The sequence below is a fragment of the Perissodus microlepis genome, chromosome 23, assembly GCF_051167445.1.
Source record: "Perissodus microlepis isolate ML-2025 ecotype Zambia chromosome 23, ASM5116744v1, whole genome shotgun sequence".
Taxonomy (NCBI): domain Eukaryota; kingdom Metazoa; phylum Chordata; class Actinopteri; order Cichliformes; family Cichlidae; genus Perissodus; species Perissodus microlepis.
The window spans coordinates 10,726,368-10,746,252 of record NC_140482.1 but is presented as its reverse complement, the minus strand read 5'-3'; the positions used below and the strand labels follow the sequence as shown (position 1 = coordinate 10,746,252).

At 40.3% G+C, this 19,885-nt stretch overlaps 1 protein-coding gene across 1 annotated transcript; it reads left to right on the top strand.

Annotated features, from left to right (window-relative positions):
* The first annotated feature begins 2,852 nt into the window (after positions 1-2,852).
* Positions 2,853-18,106, top strand: ndfip2 (Nedd4 family interacting protein 2). The gene is made up of 8 exons (XM_084921130.1): positions 2,853-3,113; positions 7,645-7,879; positions 8,074-8,204; positions 9,656-9,743; positions 10,058-10,182; positions 12,184-12,250; positions 12,334-12,439; positions 14,807-18,106. The coding sequence occupies exons 1-7, from the start codon at positions 3,087-3,089 to the stop codon at positions 12,435-12,437; spliced, it is 777 nt and encodes a 258-aa protein (XP_084777256.1). The 5' UTR covers positions 2,853-3,086; the 3' UTR covers positions 12,438-12,439; positions 14,807-18,106.
* The last annotated feature ends 1,779 nt before the right edge of the window (positions 18,107-19,885 follow it).

Sequence of the window (19,885 nt, the reverse complement as noted above, 5' to 3'; positions counted from 1 at the left end):
ACTTTGTTTCTATCCTCTGAGTTTAGTAAGTAGCCCACCAAAATGTCTGAATCTCTTTGTGTTCACTGTCATGTCTATTTTATTAATAACCTATTGCACATTTTAAAACAGAAGTTTAATGGAGAGTCCTTGCTTAAATGCACCTCGGGAGTTTTAGCTATGGCTTTAACAGTGGTTTTACACCTACAGGAACTTCTCTCCTACTTGGCAAGTTTAGATAACACAATTTTAAATTGTTGTTTGAGTCGCCTTTTAGATTCCCTCCCACACAAACACACCCCACAACCCTGTAAATAACTTTCATTGCGTTCCTCAGATGAAATATGCTCAAGAATTATGAACAATTCTTCTCACAGTGCATACATCGTATTTGGAAGTATATTAAAACCTTCCTGTATTGCCACTTCTCCGCACATAAAATGCAAATTCAGCCCCAAATGCACGGCAGCTTGGCAATTAAATTGCTGCTTGTATCCTCGCGAAACTAAACAGATGTCTTCCCCTTGTGATGCACGATTCCATCAGCATCTAACAAAGTGCTCACCTCCAGTGAAACAGCAAAGCTTTCAGGGGCATGAGAGGGACTCTGCCACGCTGAAAAGCTGCAGTATCTGACAGAGATGCCCACCGTTTCTTTATATAACACCTTTTTATAGCACCTATTTACCTTGAAATGATGTTGCCAAGTAACAACATCCCAACTGTGCAGCGGCGGTGGGGATGGTGGTGTGTGTGTGTGTGTGGGTAGGTGTGGGTGTGTGTCAGTGATGGATGTCCTGAAGGGCTGTTATTGACTCTAAAAGTGGGGTTCTAACAGCGAGCTGGGCAAATGAATTCCAGTGTTTTTCACTCTCATGCAGGTCTGCTGCTGCAGTAAAGGTGTAGACAAGAACTCATCCATCACTGCTGCAAGTTCAATCCTTAACGCTGCTAATCGCCTTGCACAGGGCCCAAACCTCTATGATGCTTCTACACCCCCCCCCCTTTTTTTCCTTTTTCACAAGTTTCTCCAACCTCTCCCACTCCCTCCATCCCCTTTCTCTCTCAGCATGAGTCGCTTAACTGATACATGTACTACAATAATCCCTCTTCTTAGTGAATGGGATTAATATTTAATTCAAGAAGAGCCTTTCATCAATACCCCTCCGTGCCTTCTTTGCTCGCTCTGTTTAACCTTTTTTTGCTTTTTTTTTTGGCAAATCCAGCAATGATGTAATAATGCAACAGATCAGGGCAGATGTAGTGATGTGGAGTTAAGTGCAGCAGAGCCAGTCACTTTGGTTAAAAATGATACGTGTGGAGGGAAAATGCACGTATAGCAGTTTGGAGAGGGGAAAAAAATCTATCAACAATGTATCAAAAGAGGATTTGGACTCAAATTGTCCTCAGTGCTCTGTTTTAATGATGCCTTCTGGTCTGCTAGGCTTCTACGAGAGACCAAGCTACTGCTTTTAAGTCACCCTGCAACAGTATCTGAAGCTGTTTGTGCTTTATCCTTGAAACTCCAGCACTTGCATTGATAGAGGTATCAACCAGAGCCTGTTATGCACTGATCCAATCCAATGCTGATCCAGGATTATCTGGGGAGGCGAGACCACATGACGGAGTAAACTTGAGAATGGAGGTAAAGAGTTTACCCCGCCTCCCCTCTGCTCATATCCACACACATATATTTTAACATGATTTTTGATGGTGGGGATAGTGGAATGTTTCTGTTAAACAGTGAGCTGTCTAAAATGCACTCCCAGCCTGGAGCAAAGAGGGTGAAATCTATCTAAGGTTGCTCTCTGCATGTGTTTGATAGTGTTTTGCAGTACTGCAAATTTTGGTATCGATCCAATACCAAGTAAGTACAGAGTCAGTAATGCCAATACCAATACCGATATTTATGTAGTCTATGTAAGGAAGACCAGTGTGTCATGATTGATGAGATGACTCACCAACAATTTATTTAACACAATTCAGTGTATTAAACGTAGAGGATTGAAACAAAGTATCGCTCCTATTGCTCCAGTATCGATGCAATACCAATACCAGAGATGATATCTATATTATTGATAGGGGTGTTTGATAGCTCAGGGCCTGCTTATTTGTGTTAAACAAGGAGGGATCTCACTTCTTAAACTGCAGCAATAACGTTTCCAGGGTTTTTGGTGAAAATGAATAACGATCTTATTTTATGTTCACCTTGTTTTTAGTCATGCAACAGGATGGTGTTAAAATTTTGGTGTTTTTTATGGATGGAAATGGGTCGTTGTGGTTCAGAGATAAAAGAGGAATTTGGCTCCACCTAGTGGTTTCTCTCGTCAAATTTATTTATTTATTTTTGTATTTGCGTCATCACCCTTTCTCAATCCTTGGAAATCTGAGATCAACCCACCGAGGAAGGAGTCAATTGGTCGAAGGACAATTGGAACAAGAGGAAGTCGCCTTCAAAATAAAGCGTCTAGCGAGCGTTGACGGTCATCTGAAATGGTACAGAAAAAGTAAAACAGACAGTAGAACAGCCATATTAAAACGTTATGAACTGAATAATATTAAAAGACAGTAACACATCACATTCCCAAGAATTTCTAACAGATTAACTGCCTAACAATTCAGCTAAAAGCAAGCGCGGATAGAAACCAAGTGCATTAGATATTAATATTATATTAATTGTACCTTTTTTATACTTACACTGAAAATATAATGCTAATATATGGTTGTTAGCTTAGGTGTAAACGTAAGGTAAATTAGATAAATAGAAGATCATATATGCATTGATGAATACAACAACGATAATAGTAATAATAACATTAATGCGCAATACCGATTATATACATTTTAGTTTGAAATATTTAACCGGAAGTGTGACATCTTTAGACTAGCTTGAAAGTGGGTGAAGGTTTTTACACAGAACGGTATTTTTCTGTGAATACATTGTAGGTTGTAGCCATTTCTTTCGTCGCTCAGAATCCGGTTCTTCAGCGTTGTTTCTGGAATCAACATTTCTTGCCCGTGACTCACACATCGGAGTAAACCCAAGTCTTATTTTTTTTGATAGTTCTCATCGCCTGGCTCGTTTAGCCAGCTGAACCTTGTCGAAGATGGACCCAGCGAGCCGATACCAAGTGGTGAGTGGAAGCTGATCAAAACACCGTTTGATAGCTCGGCCTGCCACCCGTCACAGGCACCAGGCCCTTGCCAAAAAAATGAATGCTTATTGTTTGTATTGACTATTTAAAATGCGTTATGTGGGACAGACAAAAAGCCGTAAAAAAAAGAAGCAAACTTTCACAAGTGTTGTGTTTTTCCCCTAAATTGGTTTTGCTATGGTACCCAGCCTTTGATTAGCCACTTCCGCTGGCTGGCCAGCCAAGAGTAGTCACGAAGGCCGTTTAAGTGAAAATGCTTTTAACAGCGTTACACACATAAAATACACTCTCTAACTTGTAGTTACATGTGTACATTAAAACAGAGGTGTAGTTACACGGTTTTTGGCAGCGTAAATTCTGAGAAGCTTAGCTGTAAGTTAAGTGGTTAGCATAGGGATTTAGTAGCTGGCTCATATTAAATGTGGTAAGAGGGCCTTTTTTTCCCTCTGGTTGTATTTTTTTTAAGCTGAATTTCCGGCTTAAACCGCAGCTTAAAGGGCTGGTACGAATCAAGAGAAAGGAATGACGGTGACAAATAAGTGTTAACGAACTAATTTTTTAGAAATATGACTTATATTATGTCTTCGCAGAATCATAAAATTCTATAGTAATGCAGGGAAAAACTAATGCTACTACTGTTAGTCAAAGACATTAATGGATGCCAGCCTCAGAGTATGGCTTCTTTGGTTGAACTGGCCTAAGCATGTGGAGTTTGTTCCTTAATGTATTGTTCCTGTTAATGTATTGTAACAGCAGTGTTGGTAAAACTTTGGAGTCAGCTATGAACCTTGGGAGATAAAGTATGCTTTGTGCCTTGTATTCTGGTATTATGGTTGATAATCCCACAGCATTCGGTATGAGCCAAGGCAAATCAGCAATGTCCTTTTTAACTTTTCAGCCCTGAACAAAGCAGCGATTCACACCAAGTTCCTTTTTTTTTTTTTTTTTGAAACTCTAGCACAATACAGTGGATTCTCAAGGATGGCTTGGATGTGGCCAAACGGATAAGTTATCTGATATTGTGGTTTGTGAAAACAAACAAAAAATATACTAATAGAAAACCCAGTGTTCATCACAGTATGCCTACACTGTCATCTCTTGCTCTGTTTCCTTTCTAAATAATACTACAGGTATGGGGCACTGCTGCTGTGATGTTCGGGTGTATTTGGACACATGAGGAGGCTTGTGGCTATGTTGTTAAGATCTTATGTAATCCCCTGTGCTTGCGTGGGGGTGCAGTTATGCTTTGTCCTTGATTCTGAGCCAGTCGTCAGCCGCTCATTCACTTCCCTGCCTTGTTTGCTGACCCAGCGCTGGTGGAGGTTCAAAAGTCGGTTGGGACGGCCAAGATCTTAGTTTTTCAGAAGTCTATCGGTGTGGTAAACCAACAGATTTCACTGTGACTGTGCTTATTAAAGAAGCTATTTAGGTTTGTTAGTCACCTCTGGCTTTTCAACTTGCGTGATATCATTACTTATCACAAAGGGTGTTTCCCCTGTTTGTCGCGGTGTTTTACCACTGTTCGAAAACCACCATTACTTCATGGAAAAGGTTTCAAATGGTAGAATCACCTTTCAAAAACATCATTTTAAGCAGATTATCAGAATTGTGGAATTCAGTCCTGCTGACGCAGAGTCAAAATGAGTTTCAAATGAAAACTTGCATAGCTTCAAGCGTCACAAGGCAACTAAAGTTTGCCGCCTTTTTTTTCTTTTTACATATAAAGCAATCATTTTGTTAATCAGGATTTTTTTTCAGTACAATAATCATGAAGTGAAAATCATGACATGCTGCGTTTGTAATTTTTTTTTTTTTTTTTTAAACCTTTACAATCCTAAAGTAAAAATCTGATATCGGCACATGCTTAGTCAATATTTCTAATTGATAAATCTGACATGTAATGAAGCTGAATGTCAAACCCAAACTGCCTCAAGCTTTGCAGTGACATCAAATCAATCTGCTCTTGCTAACTGTAAACTTGGTGACTGTATCTGGCTCAGACATTAGAGGCAAGCATGTTGTATTGCCTATTAGATCAACACAAGTCAGCAGAACAGCATACCAGTTCACCCAACTAAAGGTATCACTGTAACTGTTTACTGACGATTGTGATCATTTAAAATTAAATTCAAGATTGTGTCAATCACACAGATCATAATCTCATCAATAATTGTACTTTTTGTAAGCTTAGTCTTCAACATCATACTTTTGTATGTTGAGTTCAATTTAAGTTGCTGAAAAGACAGCACGCAGTATACTAGGTTTGTGTTTGGGGTTTTTTTTTTCTTTGTTTTTTGCATGGCTGTCCCACCTAATATGCATATGTGACAAATGAGGTTCCAACTGACTTTTGGCAAATTGCAGTTCCATTTACACCTTATGAAGGTTCAACAAGGGGATTGGACCTAAACATTCGTGGGCCATGGGAGTTTTGGGCTCTCACCTTAGTGAATGGCACCATGCAACAAAACTATCATTAAATCTGCTGGTGCAAGGTGTCGTTTCAGGCGGGTGATGTGCTTCTTGAGTTTGTTTGCAGGTTGAAGACACGAGTTGACCATTGTGGTGATTTTTACCACCATTTCAATGATCTATCAGTACAGAAGCATATACGGAGAAATGTTGCAAGTTTGTCTTTCTGAGGAAAATCTTTTAAAAAAAAGCCTGCAATTTCTTCACTTCTTGGTTTTCACTTCTCTTATATTATCGCTGGTATAAAAGATACAGAACTGTGGTGACGTCACCACTGACGTGCAAAGTGACCAGTGGAAATATATAGGACCTTTCGATTGCTCTGCTGTTTTTAATATAAACACGGTCCTGTAGAACAGCGGTATAGTGATCCACCCAAACTATTGCTATTACAATAATTATATTGATGATGAAAATCAAGAACTGAGGATTATTGTGAAAGTTGTCAGCTCAACTTAGATCAGTGTTTTTCCTGTGGTTCTGCCTCTTTGATTACAGGCACTTTACTGTGCTCTTAGGGAATTTGTTCTTAGACTTTAAACAAGCTAAACTTGCTTAACCACCTTGAGACAGCTTTTGTTATTCTTTGGGTTATCAGCATTCTGACGCACAATGAGTCTGTCAGGTTATCCTGCCAATCCTGGGTCACGTAGCACTGTCCTTAAAGTTACATGTAGTTTAGTTAATTCTAAAACTACAATCTTATGCCTTTGGCCAGGAGCTGACTAGATTGAACTTTCTCATGGATGCCCTTTTGGAACAGAGGGGCGGAGGTGATTCCCTCTCGGTTATACTGTAACCATCATCTGTAATTTCAGAAGGTGTTTGGCTCTAAGACCTGACAAAAAAAATCTGCTTAGGCTTGTAGATGACCCTCTCAGATGTCGCATGGTCTGTCATTAACTTATTACATGTAGATCACTTTTCCAGAGACCTTCCTCTGTTGACATATTGATGTGGCTTTATGTATCTGTGCTTGCTGTGTCAAACATTCTGCTTAGGGCAAATCGTGCTGCTCTTACTGATTTTACTCCTCCTTACATGCAGGCTAAGGATATCACTGTAATTGAACATTTCTTAAGCCTCTACATACTGTAGCAGTTCTTTCTTTAGGGTTCAGATTGTGTTAGCTTTCATTGAGTACAGCTCTGACAGATGCCAAAGGGTAAAGACCAAGGATTAATCTGTAATGCTTAGCTAAGGAATTAGAACTAAGCAAGAATAATGGAACCTGCCACCACTAAGAAAGTCTCCTATATAGTGGTAATCACATTTCACTGGGGTAATACAGTATTTAACTTTATCTGTGTTTTTGAAAGGGCTAAAGGCATAACTAATTATTAATGTCAGCACCCATCATGTTCCGAAGCAGTGGTGTGGGTGCCCTGGCAATGCTTCCCAGTGCTAACAGACATAAATGTGAAGTGGTAAGCAAGATGGAACATACAGTTAGCATAGTGTAGCTGTTTTTGGATTGTTTGTATGTATGCAGTGTCAGAACTAACTCACATGTGCCCAATATTAAATTTGTAGTGCTATCAGAGCTAATGTTAGCCACACACTCTGGGTGTTATCTTACTTTTACACTAGTTGATTACTCTAAATTTTCATTTTAGTTAGAAAACTAGTAGCTATGCACGGATTTAACATCCTGACTCCATACATTTTCTCTGGAGGACTGGCATTTGCTGCTTTTTTGAGGTCACCAAAAAGTAAAAAAAATCCACTTTGAAGTGTTGCCCCCTTTAGCCACAACTTTCCAGCAAATAGTCCATACCACAGCAAGCACTACAAATGTCCGACTCTTTAATATTGAAAATATTGAAATCTTTTGCTTTCTGGTTTGTTATTTCAGTTGACTGGCAGCTGTTTTCATGCAGTCAGAAGAATTGGAGTTTTCAGACTTTGAAACTGCCAACACTCTGGTGCTTTCTTCTCAAGTCTTTCAGAGATGTAGGACGAGAGTGTGTGCATGTGTGCATTCCCCTCGAGCAGCAGCATTGGTTTTGGCTGATGATCTGCTTCTTGTTATATTCAGTTGCACAATGAGGACGACTCTTCGGAGGCCGGCGCCAGCGAGCCACAGCCGTGCACTTCTGCCACAGCCCAGCCCGGCACATCCGGCCAGGACCAGAGTCAGACTCAGGTGAGCCCGACCCCAGTCCCCGCGGCAGGGGAAGCGTCGGGCGTGAGGACTCAGGGGGAGGCAGTGGACACGGCACCACCTCCATACGCTTCCATCGACTTGGGAGCAAATGCTGCAGCACCACCTGGTACTAATTTGACTTTAATTGCACACAGAGTTTGGTCTGATTGCAGCTCTGTGGTGACTGTTTGGAGTGTTTGTAGCTTTGAGTCACTTTAGTTTCCAGGACGGTCTCAGAGCGTTATAGGAAGTGCACAGCTTCGCTTTGATCCTGCGTGCTTTCTGTCTTTTTCTTACTCTTTTCCTCCTCTCTCTCAACAGAGACGAGTTTCCGAGGTGACTTCCCTGTGCCTCCACCCTACAGCGTTGCCACCTCATTGCCCACATACGATGAAGCAGAGAAGGCCAAAGCAGCTGCCATGGCTGCCTCAGCAGTGGAGGTGATGCCACGGGTAAGGAGCCCTGCTCACACACGGTCGCCCCTCTCAGATCCCCTCTTATTATTCTTGGGTTAAAGTCCTTCCACTGAAACATTCTTGTGGTTACTGGTCTTTGGTCTGGGTGTGGTTCACCTCAAAGTAGGGCTGGGCGATATAGCCTAAAATTCATATCGCGATATAATCTGAAGCACGTGCAGTAACGATATATATCGCGATATATATTCTTTTCTTCTGTATAACGTATTTTCCACACTATAAGCCACACTTAAAATCCTTTAATTTTCTCAAAAATCGAGAGTGTGCCTTATGTATGAATTCTGGTTGTGCTTACTGACCTCGAACCGATTTTGGCGAGCAGAAATCTGTTAAAAAATGTTTTAGTACAACTTTGGTAAGCCGCACTGCTTGATGGATTGTCAGAGCATTACAGCTGCCGTAGTGAGGAGCTTCGCGGAGTAATCTGGGTCCAAAACTCAGTCTCCTTCAGGTCCCAAAGTCAAACGAACACTGAGAGTTAAAGAGTTAAAAACATGACATACCATGTTCTGACTGAGAGATTTTTGAAACTAATTAAAACGTACAGCTCTGCTACCACTTCCGACATAAATGAAGACAGAAAACTAAACAGCAGTGGCGTTTGCAGGGTTACTGAAGTTGGACTACCTGGTATATAATGTTGTACCATGTATGTTAGCATAACATTAGCACAGTGAAGCTGGAGGATGAACCCCAACTTTTCTTCCACTCAATAAAAGTTAACGTGAGGGATTCTGGTGGTCAGGGACAAATGCAATCGTATAGCAGGATGCTATACACGGGCCAAACTTCAGTCAGGAGAACAACTGAGATTATTCATCAACAATACAATGTTAGTTATTAATATACTGCAACAACATGGGAATAGAGCAGCTGCGAGAGAATTCAACATTAATGTATCAATGTTACGGAAGTGGAGGAAGCGCAGTTTTTGGCTTTCCCCATATTTCACAAGTGCTTCATCTCTTTGCTATGACTGTCGGCATAATTTGCAGATGATAATGGTTGTAGCCACTGCGATGCTTTCGACCAAAACAGGCGCAGCTTGATGACATCATTAACATGCGCTATCGCGATAGAGCGGTATAGTCAAAATCTCTATCGTTGGCCAAATTTATATCGTTTCTATCGTATATCGTTTATATCGCCCACCCCTACCTCAAAGCATACCAGAAAATGTTTGTCTTGACTACCCCACGCTTGTGACACTCGGGACCAAAATAAATGCTGAAAGGCTTTATTTCTACCAGCTCTGAGTCTTCCCATTCAGAACAAGTAAAACTGCATTTCAGTTAACTTGAATTTATGCTCTGGGCACGTTATATCAGCACTTTAAAGGTTATTGTTAAGGTGACTTACTAATTCCAAAATACATTATGACTTTTAAAATAATATAACATTTGTACGTCTGTGTGTGTCCGTGTAAGGATGATGACTTCCCTCCCAGAGACGACTTCAGTGACGCCGATCAGCTCCGAGTGGGTAACGACGGGATCTTCATGTTGGCCTTTTTTAGTGAGTCTCGTGTTTTCTTTTGTTTACTTATTTATGTGCAAAGTAAAGAGACCTGGTAGCAGCGCTGTTTGCTTTGCCCAGATTGCAACACACTCGTAAAACAGCACGTGACTCGCTGATAACAGATGAATTAACCCTCGAGTCTCACTCATAATTCAGTGGATAAACATTTAGAGAGACGCTCAAATCCACTGAGACTGTTGTTACTTTTAGATTTTTAACATATAATTAAAAAAAAAAAATCCACTGCTGATTTCAAAATAAAAGTCACTTAGATGCCCAAATAAAAACAAGTCTTCCTGATGTTCCTTCAGTGGCCTTCCTGTTCAACTGGATCGGGTTCTGCCTGTCGTTCTGTCTGACCAACACCATTGCGGGGCGCTATGGGGCCATCTGCGGCTTCGGCCTTTCCCTCATCAAGTGGATTCTCATTGTGAGGGTATGTTTTTCCACTGTTTGTTTGTTGTGTTTGAACGATGGAGGTCAGTGTTACACACGAGGATCAGGGTTTAACGAAAAGTTGGGCAACTCAGCAGCAATCTTGGAAAGAATCTGTGCAGTTTGTTTGTTTTTTTTAAACTTATATCTAAGTGAATGAGAATGGAGCCATTACTGAACATTTGAATATTATTCTCCTACAGCTACACCATGTTGTGGATGTTTTCCATTAAATAAAGCCTGCAGACAAGCGGTGAGCGGTAGCTAACATTCTTTAATCACAAACAAAGAACAGAAAACCAAGCTTGGTGGAGAGCCTGCATGATCGTGGGGCAGACGGTCAGCAGAGTCTCACTGAGTCTAACATGGCTCTCAGTTAAATACCTTCTCCAGGAACAAAAGGCAGTACACAGCTGTTTCACACCTTAAGGTTCACACTCCCTTGCTACCTCCCAGAGTCCTCAAAGAGAGAAAAGATTCTTCCTGTGGAGTTGTCTGCTTCATCCAACTTCCTTACCAGACCCCCACCATCTGTCTAACTGTATGAGTGTGAGACATGTTAAAATCTAGTGGCACTAAGGCATTATACAATAAAATAATGTGATCAATACATAAATAAAAGAAATTCCTATACAACCACGTGAACCTCTGAGCAGTGCTACAGGATTAGCTTTTTGGGGACGAGTCTCAGTGTCGTAGACCCAAAGACTTTGACCTTGAGGGCTTTGGACCGTACTGCTGCCAAGCCGTGAACTAAATGAGGTTTCTCTGTCAGACACTCTGAGTCCTTTACGCACTCTCTCCAAATCACCATTCCTGCATAGTTTGTCTAAGGGTGTTCATAGCCCTTTGATGTTAAACACAGGGTTAGTAGGTAATGGGGGGAAAATGGCAATGTCATACGCTCTGCTCCTCTGTGCACAACTACTACTACTACTACTACTGCAGAGGCACATACAGTGTTCATACCATTACCAGCCTCTGGCAAACAATCAGCTCGTGCTACTGAGCAGACGACCTGCTGATCTGCATCCTCAGTCATTCTGATGTACTGGCTTTGAAACGCGAAAGTTTGACATAAATCTGTAATAGTCTTTGTTGTTTGGAAGTTTCATCAGTTGGGTTGACAAAGACTAAGTCTAATGTGGTCTACAGGCGAGAGTTTAATTGTGCTCGCAGTAGAAGGAGCATTATTATATCAGTTGGGAGCTGCAGCTGAAAAGCTCTTAAGTTGGTGGCGGTATTTGTGATGTTTCATTTCCTTTGCACATGTCTTTGAAGTTTGCAGAGTGTTGTTGTTATTATCATATCTTTTCATTTGTGAAGGTCAAAAGTCTCACTGGGATTAAAAAACCTCCCCCAGGAATGACGTGGCCAAGAGGCCAGCAGAGCCCTGAGAGCTGTTCAGAGTAAGCTCAGGACCTGTGACGCCCGTGCTTCCTGTCTCATTGTTGTAGGTTGAGATGTCGAGAGCAAGTCTGATTTGGGCGTCTGATAGAACTGCAGCTGCTGCTGCGGAAGAACTCACAGGGGGACATTAAACACACTTAAAAACAATGCTAACTGCATCCTGTGTTAATGTCTGCACACTCATGCTGTTACCTGTGTGTGTGTGTGTGTGTGTGTGTGTGTGTGTGTGTGTGTGTGTGTGTGTGTGTCTTTTTTTTTTTTTTTTTTTTTTTTTTAATGTCATATTTCTGTTTTCAGAGATTGCCCTGTTTATACACAGCTGTCATTTTCCACACAACACATTTAGCAATATTTTCATTTAAACTAGTCAAAGTAAGCCGATTTCATACCATCCCCAGTCCTCATATAACTGTTTTTTTTATCTATAGTGTGAGAGCACATGACTGCTGGTCAGGCTTCATCGATGTGGGATTCGTATTTTTTAATGGACTTTATGAGAGAGCGTCACTTTGTATAAAGAGCAAATTAGACACAGCAATTGTTTCCTTCTGATAACACTAAAGCCAAACTCTCTCTTCCTGTGTGTGTCCAGTTCTCAGACTACTTCACTGGCTACTTCAACGGTCAGTACTGGCTGTGGTGGATCTTCCTGCTGCTCGGTGAGTGCGCTGCAGTCAGTAATCGTCCCTAAAAGCCAAAAAGCCTCCGTGTCAGAGTGACTTCATGCTTTTCTCTCCCACAGGTCTCCTGCTGTTCTTCAGAGGTTTTGTGAACTATCTAAAAGTTCGCAATATGTCAGAGAACATGGCCACATCTCATAGAACACGCCTCTTCTTCCTCTACTAAAGGTATCAAAATCTTTGTATTGAGCTGGCTCTGTTCAACTGGATCAGAGTTTTTCAGTATGTGAAGTATTCAGATCTGCATTTGTTTTCTAGGTGTTTGGTTTACAGCTCCAGCTTAAACTGGGGAGGTTTGATGAGATGAAGTCAGGACTAGAGTCTTTCAGGGTCTCGTTCGTGAATGTGGTAGGCGCAGAGCTGACAGGTGGCTGTGGTAAAGACATGGCATGTCAGCGGAACTGTTGGTCGACCTACATGCAGAGTTTTTTTCCCCTGTGGCTGTGAGCTGTGGGAACTGAGTGAACGAATAACCCAGCCAAGACTCGTGACATGTGTCTCAGCACCTCGCTGCTACTGATAGACCCTGTGCATGAGAAAATGCTAATTTCCTGGTTTGAGACCGGATGTAGGGTTGTACATTTCCGGTAGCTTTACTTTGCGGTCAATCGCTACTGCGAAGATATACTCCAAAATCATGTCCAAAACTCGAAAACGGAAAGATCGCGTTAAGTTACAAAGAGCAGAAGGTGGGAACACTCACCACTGTTGTGTCATAAAAAATCTAATGATCAATTTTGACGTTTAAAGAGTTTAGATCGATCAGTTGTTTACATCACTCAACACAAGCAGAACTGCATTACTGCAGCAGAAGACACATCGTCCACATTCAGAAGCACATCTCTGTATAGTGACAGTTATTATGATTTAAACAGGCAAATGTTCAACATTCAAACTACAGGTGAAGAATAGTCAAACCAGATGTTTCCCCGTTATGTCGATATCAGCTAGTCAAGTACACACCTACACAGCATGTTAACAAACCGTGAAAAAAGCCACACAAAAAATGAATGATTGCTGGTAACGGTTTCTATACATTAGTATTTACGAAGGGTATGTTGTGACTTACCTTCAAAATTACAGTGGTCCCTCGCTATAACGCGGTTCACCTTTCACCTCGCTGTTTCGCAGATTTTTTTAGTGCAAGTTTGCATGCTTTTTTTTTTTTTTACATCACATTGTGTCCTGCATCCTGATCGCTGCAGACGATCTCCTCCGTGATGTCTCTCCTGTACAGTACAGAATCGCTGCATCGATCGCTAGCAGTGTGACTCTGAAGTGCAGTACTGTATGTCAACGATGTCCACGAAACGTTTTGCACCGTCAAAAAATAAAATTGGCTACTTGATTTCACCTATCGCAGGTTATTTTTTAGAACATAACACCCGCGATAAACGAGGGACAGCTGAGAAATATAACATTTGAATCCATTTTCTCTTTTGCTCTGAGGCGCGGGGGAAAAATATCGACAAGTCGATGAACATCATTTACAGATATATTGGGTAAATGCCCAAGACATCTATAGAAATGTAAATCGCCGCTTGATTCATTCATTTGCGTAACTTGTTTTGGACCGTAAACAAGGCGCGAATAGGACACCGGAAACAAAGCTCCCCACAGGAGTTTCCGCACCGGAAGTAGCATATGCTAACGTGCACATAGTCTATTGGCCACTTTGCAGAATTAAAGCCTGGTGAGCAGCTGCACCCGTACAGAGGATCTGTACCTGGAAGAGAACGAGACAGGAGAGTTGCTTTCCAAGTTAAACGCAGCTTAAAGCAGCACATAGCTATTATCTTCAGCTCAGGTGATCTTTGTCAGTTCTAAAATTAGACACAGCCCCATTCATGGTAATCCTTTCGTGATGTAATTACAGATGATCGTCATTTAAAAACAGAAAAACGCACCATTCTCCAAAAACCCAGCAGCACGCAGCTACTGCTGATAGATTGAAAAGTGTGCTGAACAGTGGACACTTCTGTGTGTTCCTGGGTTCACTTCAGCCGGTTATGTTAGAACCTCTGTCTGCTCTGTGGCTGGTTCAAGGGCCAACAACAACACAAGTAAGAGTAGCCCACAAACTGGTTGGTCCATATATTTTTGGCACCGCCTAAACAGTAAACAGCTGCAGCGTGTAGGCAACTCGGAGTAAAGCACAGGCTCTACACGGGACCAGTACAGAGTTACTGCACCACGCCACAGTGAGTTTCAGTGATCATTTTACACCATGTGCTGAAATCTAGAGCCAACGTCACAACATCTCTTATCTTTGGAAGTGTCACAATTTAGTCAGCGGAAGTCATAGTCACACGAGCCCTGAGGTTCTTTGTTCAAGGTCGTGAATGCTGAAGCTTCACAGTGCCAGTTTGTACAGTGTGGGAGAAACATGGTGTCCAGATAAAGGTCATCAGGACAGATGTGCAGTTTAAAGGTGGTACTGATGCACTTATCTGATCTGCAACTTCCTGTCTATATGTTCTCATGTTAAATAACTGTCACTGTTCGCCCCTAATGACTGGAATTCATTCCCTCCAGGTTCTCCGTGCCATCACCGCTCCATTCCAATGTGAACGTCCTTCCCTCCCCCTTGAATGACCTGACTAAAGAGCCTTGCAGTGAAGAGAGGAGATGGGGAAGGAATGGAGGAAAAGATGTAGGGAGAAAGAGTTACCAGTTTCATTAAAAGTAAAACACGACTCACTCTGAAGCAGCTGCTTCAGAGCTGAGCTGAAAAATCCGACTTTGATGATCACGTCTCATCCCTGGCCCAACTTCATTTTCCTTTGATTCAAAGCTTTTCACACTGTGTTCTCTTGGATCATGTGACGGAAACACCAGACCAGCTCATGTGTCACACAAACCTGGCCTGAGGCGAATTTAAGAGTTAACATTTATTCACAAAGCACAACAAAACAGTGTAGGATGTACATAAAAATAGCTTTGGCAGTTCTAAGCTAGCTTATGTCATGCCATGCGGTGACAGCAGTGTTAACAGCTTAAAGCTGAATCACAAAACCTTCATGACTATAAAGTAACATTTGGAATTTTAAAATAGAAAACGTGTAGGAGGTGAAAACCCATTATGAGACTTTGATATTCAGATTTCCCCTCCAACAGCCTTGTTTGTCTCACTTGAAACAAACAGGAATTAAGGATTCAAACTGACAGACTTTTTAGTTACTCATGGAATTTTAAAACACACCACTGTTTACTTTATATGGTTTTATTATAAAATGAATAGAATTCATGGCACATTAATGTTAAAATAATGTAGTTAAAAGTAGCATGAAATACATTAATTATTTAACAAAAACATTAAAATAATACTAGCGGTGTGTTTAAAAATTCCCTGATTGTTTCATGAACTTCTCTTGAGCTTGAACTAAGCACTAGTTTTGCCATTCCATATTATTTAAGCTTAGGGTGTTATAATGAAGTCTTAATTTAACGCTGATATAGCAGTTTGACAGTGCCAGTCCTTTTTCGTCATCTCAGATTTTCTTTAAATCAAATTTATGCAACAGTTTCCATTATAAGGGCACTCAGAACCGAACACCGAAGCTCTGCTTAGCTAGAATTGGCTCAAAATATAATAAATAATATAACTTTTTTTTCCTTTTTTTCAGTCAGTTAAGTTGGGGCTCTGAGCCAATGGAAGGTGTTTGAAATTGCAAACTGGAATCTTCTATTGTAATAATTTAAGATAATACAGGTGCCAAAAATTAGCATCAGCAATAACGGCACTCTGGACTGATATCAGTCACTGGCAAATATTTACTGATGATGTCACATTGCATGTGTGATGAAGAGCTTGAAACCTTTAATGACAAACCAGAAGCTTTTATTAAAACGATATCAGATAACAGATGTGCTGGCAGAAACTTAGCATTGGCTAATATTGGCTCTATTGACTGATATCGGGAATGACAGCCACCGATATTTATGCATTATCCACCAATTAATTACAGTATGAAAACCTAAATAAATTGATGAGTCATACTGATGCTGTTTTTACTTTTACTGTGTTCTGTGTCATAAACAGAGCTTCCCTGTTTAAAAAAACAAAAACAGAAAAACTTTGAAGTTTTCCATGGTTGAGTCATGTGACCGACTAAATATCTGCTGATATTCCTGGTATCAGTCAGTAAAGCCAATATCAGCGGATACGGGTTACCTGCTGATATCGGTGCATCTGATATTACTCGAATAAAAGCTTCTTGTTTGTCTTGTTTTTCATTGCAGCGACTTTCCCTTAGAAACGATGGAAACATTTGCACCAGCAGATTTCCTGAATTGATTTTTTTTTTTTTTTAAATCTCCTTTCCCTTCAATAACAATCATTACTCGGCCTTTTTTTTTTTTTGTAACATTTTTGAATCAAAGAAAAATGAAAAGCTTTCATTAATTAATTAATTAATTAATTAATTTTTTCTGGGTTAAACAAAAAAAATAACAAAAAAACCCAACCCTCACTATTTCACAGCACAAGTTCACCTCGTCTCGGTCGGCAGTGAAACGGCTGCCTTTTCATCTTCAAAACAGTGTCTGTTTCCTACAGAGGCACTAACCAGCGAGAGCTCGGTGGGAAAAGTTTGTTTTCAGGCTGCTACGGTCAGATCAGTAGAAAGTGACCCTAAAGCGGGCCTCGTATGCATCTCCTGCTTCGGTGCTGTTGAAGTTTAAAACGATAATAAGCATTTTTACATAGAGGGCAGCGACATGCCAGGCTCGAGGAGAAACTCCTTGAAATACACGAGTCTTATGCAATTTACTCAATTGTAACGACCTACGATTATTGTGGCTGTAAGGTCCTGTGATAATGAAGTAGACATAGTTGAGTAGTTTAATCATCAGAGACTGAGATCCAGTTGTGACATCAGGGAGTGAAATGGCTGTTATTGGACAAGCTGGTTCTGCATGACCTGCATGACTCGGACAAAAGCCAACACACGGATCTCTCTGAGGTTTCAGCTTTTCTGATTACATTTAGGATTTCTTCCTCTTTCTTTTCATGGCGTGAGAAGCTTTCAGTCTTGACTCTTTTCTTTTTCTTTTTTTTTTTCTTTTTTTAATAAATCAATGTTAGCTGACGTTGTGACTTCCAGTGAGTGCGATGACAGCGATGAAGTCTGGGGACACGCTGTTGCGTCTTGAATATGGAGCCTGACTGGACAAAGAAAAATAAACTTTTTTTTTTGTTTAATTATTATTTTTGTCATTAAGAAAAAAGAAGTGTATATACCAGATTATGCCAATTCAGAATATTTGCACTTTGAATAACTTCTGTACAGTATGATTTATGAATCTGCAAAACTGGATCTGGGTTTAGAAAAAGGTTTTCTTCAGCCATCATTGAATTCTTAAATCATCCCAAGTGGAGAATTTGCCTTTTGCACTTTTTATTTTTGAAAATAATGTGTGTGTGCGTGTGTGTGTGTGTGTGTGTGTGTGTCATCGCTTTTAGCCTAAACTGTGACAGCTTGAGAATTGCCAAACTTTTTTTTTATTATCTTTTCGACTCTCATCATATCCCACTAAAGCCTCTTTCAGCAATATTCTGATCTTTTGGTGAATTGATGCTCTGCTGCATGATTTTCCCTCCCAAATGAGTGGGTAATGTTAGGATTAATCTAGTGCAAAATATTTCTCTTTGTATATAAATGAGGAGGGGAAAAACGAGGCGGCAGCCACACTGTTTCTCTTGTCCAAAATATGTCCAAGTAACATGTTCTGAAGCGGTTGTTATGCATTTATTATAACTGGAATAATGATGACAAATAAATAATGTGTTGCAAAAATGAGAATAAAGTTCAAAAGTCTGCCACTTACATTTTATGTTGGCGTCTGCTTGAACTCATTTGGCAGTATTACTTACACTGTTCCACTTACAGGTTACGGGGTTAACATGCTACTGTCCTGTCAGATACTTGAGTTTCTGTGATCTCGACATCATCAGTGTCATTTTGTTTTTCTCCCTCTGACTTTTTTGGTATAATTTCCTGGTTCTGGCTTCACAGGGATAAAGCTTTCCCAAGCAAGTTATAAAAATCTGAGCGCTAATCTGCCAGGTAAAGCCTGTGTATCATCTTTATTGCTTATCACCACACAAAGCTTTACCCAGAATGAAAGCTGACACAGGATATCTGCTCAAGATGAGTCGCACACAGAAAGTGAGAACACCCACAGGTGCTGATTCAGCTTTCAAAATCAAAAAGGCCGCTTGAAGATCATTTGAGGTCACCAGTCCAAAGGTGAAGCACGATTCGCACCTTTCATCAGGATAATGATTGCAAGCTACCGAGCAACGTCTCACAATAAAGGGCGATGCAAATCTAAAGTTAAAGCCAATGAAGGGATCATGAATAGATGCCTAAAGTTGTAACACAATCTAAAATATATTTAAAAGCAATCCTGAAATGACACAAATTAATATTAGGAAGTAAAAAGTGCCAGAAAAACTGAGGTATTAAACCTGGAGGGGATTTTAATCCTCTCTAACGCTGAATGGGATTGCAGGTTGCAGTCTTTCTTCAAATAATGACATTCAAACAGTTGTTATATAATACACCTACATATATCTATTAATACATGTCATTATATCAATAAAATATTAAGTAGAAGATTAAAAAGTAGGTTTACTTTTTAAGTAATATCAATATGGAGTCCCCGCTCTTCTAAATGGTAAGTCTTTAATCTTATGACAAATGGTATTTCAATAAGTTTGTTCATTTTCATGTAGCTTGGAATACCAATTTTAAGTTACAGATGTATTCAATTTTTCATTATCTCTAAAGCTGAAAGCAAAGGCTAAAAATGAATGAATGTTTTCACCAACTCCACTAGATGGAGCCAAAGATTTATAGTTTATGTAGGTCAACATGTCCCATCAGGAGAGAACCTCAAACTGCCTTTTTTATGTCTGCAGCTAAGTTCCTATTAACATAATTTAAACCTAATGCCCATAAAAATGAAAAATAAAAAAACCCTTCATATATCACTGCCTCTGAATTTTTTATTTTTTTAGCTCTTGTCATCAAAATGCAACAAGTTAGAAATTGAATTTTACAATGATGTTTCTTAGAAGGAAACATGGGTTTTTCCCCCCCTATTTTTATTTTAGTTGTGAATCTAGTCAGATTTAAATTTGTTTTATAGTCAGACATGGGCTTCGACCTTTATTTCCTGTGGTTGAATAAAAACGCTGAAGTGGTGACAGCAGCTGTGGATGAGCGGAGGATCATTTCCACAGTGAAGGAAAAACTCATTCATCCATCCAAGTGCAGAACACTCCAGGTGTAGTGGGAGTTTTTGAAGGTAAAGAAGTGAAATTTTCTGCAATTTGGTGGACATCAGTGCAACTGAGGATGTATTTTGCTTAAGGCATAAAGATCCACGGCAGGATCACAATAAATCCATAATATAATGTGTCGGTGGCCATAATGATATGAGCCTAACTGGAGCGGGTTGTTTGCTAATCGGAAGGTCAGTGGCTTGTCGAAGTATCCTTGGGTAAGATACTGAAATCTCAATTTCCCCTGATTAGTCCACTGGAGTTTGAATGCTGTACTACATATTGACCCTTTCATGCATTGAATTATGACAACATGCATGAAA

Bases quoted from the DNA above. Each gene is read 5' to 3' on its own strand.
- ndfip2 (XM_084921130.1), top strand. From the start codon at position 3,087: ATGGACCCAGCGAGCCGATACCAAGTG. The intron at 8,205-9,655 runs GTAAGGAGCCCT...TGTCCGTGTAAG, and splicing joins CAGTGGAGGTGATGCCACGG to GATGATGACTTCCCTCCCAG. The intron at 12,251-12,333 runs GTGAGTGCGCTG...TCTCTCCCACAG, and splicing joins GTGGATCTTCCTGCTGCTCG to GTCTCCTGCTGTTCTTCAGA.